General features: G+C 27.0%; 2 protein-coding genes across 2 annotated transcripts in view; both read right to left on the bottom strand.

The window, feature by feature from the left end:
• Positions 1-49: 49 nt before the first annotated feature.
• LOC108687216 (neuronal acetylcholine receptor subunit alpha-2-like) lies at positions 50-3,720 on the bottom strand. Its single transcript, XM_018192873.1, has 7 exons — positions 3,473-3,720; positions 2,960-3,004; positions 2,652-2,761; positions 1,542-1,752; positions 1,231-1,402; positions 851-1,003; positions 50-490 (listed from the first exon to the last, which is right to left on the bottom strand). Exons 1-7 carry the CDS (start codon positions 3,686-3,688, stop codon positions 138-140), a joined length of 1,260 nt encoding a protein of 419 aa, XP_018048362.1. The 5' UTR covers positions 3,689-3,720; the 3' UTR covers positions 50-137.
• Positions 3,721-4,705: 985 nt separating this feature from the next.
• LOC108687213 (acetylcholine receptor subunit alpha-L1-like) overlaps positions 4,706-7,131 on the bottom strand; it is a 6,325-nt gene continuing 3,899 nt past the window's right edge. The window contains exons 4-9 of the mRNA XM_018192869.1: positions 6,916-6,957; positions 6,742-6,851; positions 6,163-6,379; positions 5,633-5,810; positions 5,415-5,567; positions 4,706-5,087 (exon numbers count right to left, since the gene is read on the bottom strand). Of these exons, the coding sequence (XP_018048358.1) occupies positions 4,738-5,087; positions 5,415-5,567; positions 5,633-5,810; positions 6,163-6,379; positions 6,742-6,851; positions 6,916-6,957 (1,050 nt within the window). The 3' untranslated portion in view covers positions 4,706-4,737. The remainder of the gene's footprint in view (positions 5,088-5,414; positions 5,568-5,632; positions 5,811-6,162; positions 6,380-6,741; positions 6,852-6,915; positions 6,958-7,131) is intronic.

Below are 7,131 nucleotides of genomic sequence, written 5' to 3'. Positions count from 1 at the left end.
ATATATATATATAAACTGATATATATTTTTCTAAATTTATATTCCTTGTTATATAATCATGTCACTTAACAACAAGATACATATCCTTAACATCATTTAAAATAAATTTATTTCATATATTAAAGAGAGAATTAATGTTATATGGTATAGTACGTAGGGAAACATGTACTCAACAGTACAATATAAGCGAGAAATACGCTTAGGAATGCTAACCATCCTATGAGCACTATAATATATTTCCATGGTGATCTTTTACTATTCGATTGTACGAGGTCAGTATTATCGTCCATGTCTGCTTCTATTGTGGCTGTCACAGCTGGATCTAGAATGCTAATTAAAAGAATTTGTCCAACTCGATTGCGCAAAATGGATGTCGTGACGATTGAGATCCACATGGGTGGCTCGGTAGTCAATTCTTGCAGATGCCGCAAGATACTGGTAACAATGAGAGTGAATGTTGCTATCCCAAGAGAGCTCTCGTAAAAGAAGACTAAAATAAAAAACATTTCAGATTGTTTTCCTTCTTTTCTTTTTGTTTCTCTCTATTACACGTAATTAAACTGAAAAAAAATTATCTAAAAAGCTAGCGGTCAGATGATAATATAATAATATATTTAAATATATAAGTGGGTGAATTAATTTTTCAGAAATTGATATATTAGGTGTAATAAAAAGAAATCCATTAGTTTTCCATTCAATTTCATGCAAAAATAATGGATTTCTTTTTACTACACCTAATATTATAATATTAGTTGCGTAAGATGTTAAGAATTGTAGATTTAAGATGAACGATATTATAAATAATTTTTTAAACGATTTTTTAAATTATTGTCTTATTAAATATACTTACGTATTTTGGGAATGTTAAAGCCACTTTTTGGTACTTCCCAATGCACGCCTTGTATACACAATAAATGACAAATAAAATTGAGATTAGCAATCACCATTCGCTCGAAAGATTTCGGTTCTAACCACAGTGTCATCAGAGTCATCACCATTAGTACTGTGAACATCAGGTATAAAATGCATTTAGATATTAAAATTAATAAAAAAAACAATAAAAATAAATTTATTTGTTAAAAATTAAATTATTATCTATCAACATGTATACCAAATTTAAATTATCAAAAAATTGTACAAAATTTGACCGCTTTTATATATGCTTTGGCTAATAAGAATAGTTTGATAATGAAATAATATTAATTAAAATTAAAGTAAAATACAACGAACCTATAGCAGGTGATAAAAATACAATGCGTATTATGCCCGAATGACTCCTCAGAATAAAGTGAAAAGAAATCATTTTGATGATCGAATCTGAATTGTACTTATATCTATTTTCCCATTTTGTTATATAAATTTTCTCTAAATTCCACTCGGTATGCTTTATTTCTATATTTGACTATAAAATTATTCAATTAGTAAAGTATAAGTATAAAAGTATTATTTAAAAAATCAATTGTTTTTGTACATATCATGCAAGGCATATTATCTAGATACAAAAATTAATTTGTTTTCATGGAAAAAGAATAAAATTATACCAAATTCTGGTTGGAAACAAGCTCGATTTCATCACCAGAATGTGACCACGATCCGAATTGTATAGTACAATTTAAGGTATTGTATGGCCACCACGTATAATCTGTAAAACAACTTGAGGTATATTTTGCTGCCACAAACCATCTAACTATCCCTTGTCTCGAGACCCAACATTTTGAATGTTCATTATTCAATGAGCTTTCTCCAAATTGTCTAAACATACAAATAACTTTATAAATTCTACTTAAATCTAATATTACATATTCCGTAATTTAAATGTTAGAAGTTAAGAAATATCAAGATATTTTTTACAATCTCAGATTTATTTTAACTTTCCGATATAATCTTATTGATGCTTGTTGAAATTGTACGATTGTTTTTCTGCCAGATGTCAATAGAAATCTTTTAACTGGCATAATACATTATTTGCTATAGTATTTTAATACACGTAGTATTTAAAACGTAATTATAAGAATAGAATTCTCGGATATTAGAAAATTAATATATTTACATTAAAAAATGGTAGCAGATATTAATATAATTATTGATAAATTTAAATGATAATCAATTACATAAATATAAAAATATCAATAAGAACTCTCATTTTTAAAAACAATAATTAAAACATTAGAACAAGGCTAATGAGAATCTAACGCTAATGTAAAAGCGAAGAATTAGGAAACGTAGATAATACTTAAGTGTTGGCGGTTGTCTTCATTTATTATATCGAACGTTTCAAACTATTTGACACGATATTAATCCGAGAAACGATTTGTGTTAATTTATATCTCATGAAAATTATGAATCGATGTTGAACTTCTTTGTTTTTCCGTTGAACGTATTGATTACTGCATTTCTGACAATCTGTGAGTGACTTACTTTCAACGAGGTATTATATTCTACTTTTTCGCTGAAGATTACTCCAAAGTGAGCCGCACATTCGATATAATAAATGAAGACAACCGCCAATACTTGAATATTATCTACATTATCTCCTAACTCTTCGCTCTTACATCAGCGTTAGCTTCTCATTAGTATTTCCTTGTTCTAATGTTCTAATTATTGTTTTTAAATGATAATGTTTTTAATTAGTAAAAGAATATATCGCTTACCCGTTATGCATCAAAACGTCGGGAATCCAAATTTGATAGCCTACTACAGGTATCCATTTAATGTTATCATATTGTGCAGGATCCCATGTCAAATGCGAATCATTCCACATCTGTCCAAACAAAAATATTAATATCAAACTTGTGTTGTAGAAACTTATAAAGTAATTATTAAAATGAAAGTACATTCAAAAATTATTCATCAATTAGACATTTGAATAATCGACAGATATATTACTTGCTTTTCTTAAACTCATTTCTTAAATACATTTATACGAATGTACTATTTCCACGCAATTATGTAGACTTACCATTGACATCCATGTATGCAACACGAACATTTCACTTTCGTGAGTCTAAAAAATAAATAGATGATATTTTTCGCAATAAGAATTTATTATTTACAGATTTTGATGTCATTCATCATTATTAAGATTGTTTCGAAGATGCGAATAAGCATCAAAATTTGTTAAATTGCTAGTCAACATGATGTTACTGCGATAATTTAGAGTTATCTTTTTTAGATCGAAAAATCATTTCGGCGCGCGTTTCTGAGACTACATATGTAGTATATAAATTCACACAAGAATCATACAAGCATTAAGATCCAGCTAGATCATTTAAAGCTTTTATTTTTATAGTTTATAAAAAATAAATTACAATTTTAAATTCGATTTTCTGAATCTTGATTTGTAAATTAAAACTAATTTTTTGTTTTTAAAATTACAAAAAAGATATTAATTCTTCACATTTTTTAATATTGCGCATATTTTGACTGATATTATTATTATTATTATCACAATTTTATTATTATTATTACTTACGTATTCAAAGAATTGTGGCTTCAGATAGAAATTCACACGCGTCATGTTATTGTTATGCTGGACCGGTCTTACATCTGGATCATATTCGCATAGGAGATGTCTTTTCAATTGCACCATGGGCGATATGTTTTCAGAGCTACAACTGTTTTCTGCTATCACATCGGTACATGCAATGAGACTAAATAGGAAGACGGAAAAGAAACTGTTTCTATCCATCTTGAATATCTATACGACGAATGGATCTACAATGACTGAATCGCTTAGCAATTGATTATGTGAGAGCAAATGATAATTATACGCCCAGTGAAACGTAAAACTGCAGACTATGAAGACCGCCCCTTTAGGAACAAGCTCTTATCAACAATAGAAATAATTTCATTTTTTTTTTAAATAAGAAACGATAAATACATTTTTTGGATGGAATGTATTATCTTAATTGTATTAATCTTTTTATTATTTTACGTTATTTCGTCTATTTTGAACTTGAAACTAAAAGATACAACATATATGTATAATATTTGTAATGTTTTTCATAATTATGATAATTTTGATAATTATACACAATTACGATTATTACAATTGCGATAATAATATTTGAATTTATGATAAATAAACAATTTTCGAGCAGATAAGAATAATGAAGATAAAAATCATCTAATTATTCAGAAAATCGAATTAAAAACCAGCTTATTTTTATATTAATAACTTTTTATTGATTATTTCATTGATTATAGCATTCTTAGCAAATTTTGTACATATTATTCATTTTAAATAATACAGGCTCACAAAAAAAGTATCCTGTGCTGTGACATAAAAATAGAACCATTCAAGGCAAATTTTCAATCTAGAGTGAAAAAATGATCCATTTTTTTTCATTTTTAATCCATGTTTTCACTTTAGATTGAAAATTTGCCCTAGATGATCCTATTTTTATCAGATTCGTATTCAGCTCAAAATACAGATACATAAGAATAACTGGATCTCCACCCCAATACAGTAATTTTTCTTTCCTGAACTTTTCTTAAACTTTTTTAAATTTATTTATAGTTACAAATGTAATTATTAAATGCTATAAATTATTCGTAAGTTATTTCTATAAAAAATATGATTAAGGTTTAACAGAAGGAGAAAAAACAAATAGATAACATTTTAATTAAAAATAACACAAACAATTATTTATTTTAATTATTTACAAAAGAGTAAATAGAACAAATTATTTAAAAGGATGTTGGATATTATGAAAAATATTTTGACAGTGTTATGAATTAATTCGTAATTCCTGAAAGTACAAGAGTGATTAAGATGATGACATAGGTGAGGATCACACAGAAGAATGACAACCATTCAATAATAGCGGCAAAATGTCTCCAGGATTCTTTCTTCATTTCAGACTTTGGAGTATTCAAGTTGTCTTCAATCACTATACCTCCATCTGCTATCTTGGATTTCTCATCGTTCAGGACCAGGAATCGACCAGCCTTGTTGCTCAAAATGAATGTCGTCGTAGAAGATATCCAATTTGGCATCTCCATACTTATGTTTTGCAGTTTACGTAACAATGCTGTCAGAATTAACGCAAAAGTGGCCAATATCAAGGAGTCGCGGTAGAACAGCACTGTAGGATAAATAAAGAAGTATAACTTGTTATTTGTAACTTAAATTATGATTTTAATTATATGATTCTAATTACGTAATTCTAATCTATATATATTTTATCGTATTTATATATCTACTTTTTCTTCTTTTTTTTATGTATCTATTTTATTTCTATCACATTAAATAATATTTATACACATAATATTTAATTGTATATATTTTATATATTATTAAAAAATTGCTGGTACGAGTAGATTTTATCATAAATGTTACGAAACTTTAAATATCTCTCTCAAATTTAAGATATTTTTTTATCTATAATTACTCTTTGTGTTTTGATACTCACTTATATGAGGAGAATTAATGCCATTGAATGGCACCATCCAGTACAAATCGAATATGCAGAGTAGATGACAAATAAAATTTATACTCGCCATCGCTACTCGTTCAACCGATCTTGAATCCAACCAGAGCACCGTTAAGGTGAGGAATATCAAAGCTAGAAAAGGCATTCATAATCTATATTTGCTAACTATGCATTTGCTTTTGCAAACAATTGCTTACCGATAGCTGGCGCAATATAAGCTCTATAATGTATGCTATAGTGCCGAGTCAGTAAAAATGTGTAATCAATTCTAGGAAAAGTATCGTTCGGACAACATTTATACTTCTTAACAATTTTTTTTGCGTTTAGAAGTTTCATGTCCCACTGTGTATTATTTTCGTAACCGTTCATGTCAACCTGTGAAATAAATGTAGTGAGTTATTTTTATTTTTATAATATGAAATAATAAGATAATTATATTTACTTTTAGTTAAAATAAAAAATAAATAAATAAATAGAATAGAGAATAAAAGCGAAAATTGCGCAAACTTTCAAAATTAAATTAAAACGTAAAAAGATAAATAATTTAATAATTTTGAATCAGAATTTTTATTTAGCAATTTTACAATATTGCATTAATATAAAGCGTCATTAAATTAATAATAATTTTACAATACACAATTTTTCATCAAAAATAAGATTTGGAGAAAAGTATATAAAGAAAAGATTGATCATTGCAAGTTTATAACAAGTCGAACAATTTACATACTCCGGTGCCGTCTAGATGGACATCCATTTCCTCTCCTATATGTGACCATGAACCGAGTGTGATAAGACATGTGTGCTGATCATAAGGCCAATAAGTGTAATCGGGATCACATTTTGACACAATTTTTATAGGTGGCACGCAAATGACAGAACCATTATTAAAGACCAAACATTCCGTGTTGAAAATTGTCTGGTAATCGTTACTCGTCATATCGCCACTAAAAGTACACGAAAAATACCGAAATATTTATAGTCGGATCTATCACATAACTGAATACTGATATAAAATTAATACATAAAAAAATAATACATAACTAATATAAAACTGAGAATTAAAACGTTTATCTTAAAGTTAACAATTTATAAAAAATAGAAAAATGATAATAAAAATTTTAGATATGAATTTCTCTAATTTAAAAGAGATATATAAATTAGATTATTTTTCCATTGTATTATTTCCTTATATCTGATCAGATCTCTTTTGCAATCGTATTCTTCATTTATCCTTCAAAAATATTTTACATTTTGCTTCAATTTTATTAATATTAACACTTAGTAATAATTATACGAAGCTATTTACGAATTATAGACATAAATATCAGGCATCCAAAGATAGAAGGGTTGCACATGAATATAAGTAAGTCCATTATAATTACTCGGTGTCCAAGTAAGAAATGCGTCCGTCCAAAACTGTTAATTAAATAACTTATTAAAATAGAAATATAATATAATAAAGAAAATATTCTAGACTTACAAATGACATCCAGCTGTGAAGTGTTAGTACACCGTCCTCAGTCTACAAATGAAATTGATTAATTTTTCTTACGTATAGTTATATATTGTTTAATAATTGTCTAATAAAAATAAAAAATTACTAATAATAAAATTACTAATAATTTCGATATAAAACATGTTTCATGTCAAAAAATAAAAACTGTACGACAAAATTGCTAAAATATGATAATTTAAA

The sequence above is a fragment of the Atta colombica genome, unplaced genomic scaffold (assembly GCF_001594045.1).
Source record: "Atta colombica isolate Treedump-2 unplaced genomic scaffold, Acol1.0 scaffold202, whole genome shotgun sequence".
In the NCBI taxonomy this organism is placed as follows: domain Eukaryota; kingdom Metazoa; phylum Arthropoda; class Insecta; order Hymenoptera; family Formicidae; genus Atta; species Atta colombica.
Note: the sequence above shows the minus strand (reverse complement) of the source record. Positions and strands in the feature narration are given on the sequence as shown.

Coding starts and splice junctions, on each gene's coding strand:
- LOC108687216 (XM_018192873.1), bottom strand. CDS start 3,688: ATGGATAGAAACAGTTTCTTTTCCGTCTTCCTATTTAGTCTCATTGCA. Junction 3,005..3,472: donor AGCCACAATTCTTTGAATAC/GTAAGTAATAAT, acceptor TTTATTTTTTAG/ACTCACGAAAGTGAAATGTT. Junction 1,403..1,541: donor TTGTTTCCAACCAGAATTTG/GTATAATTTTAT, acceptor ATAATTTTATAG/TCAAATATAGAAATAAAGCA.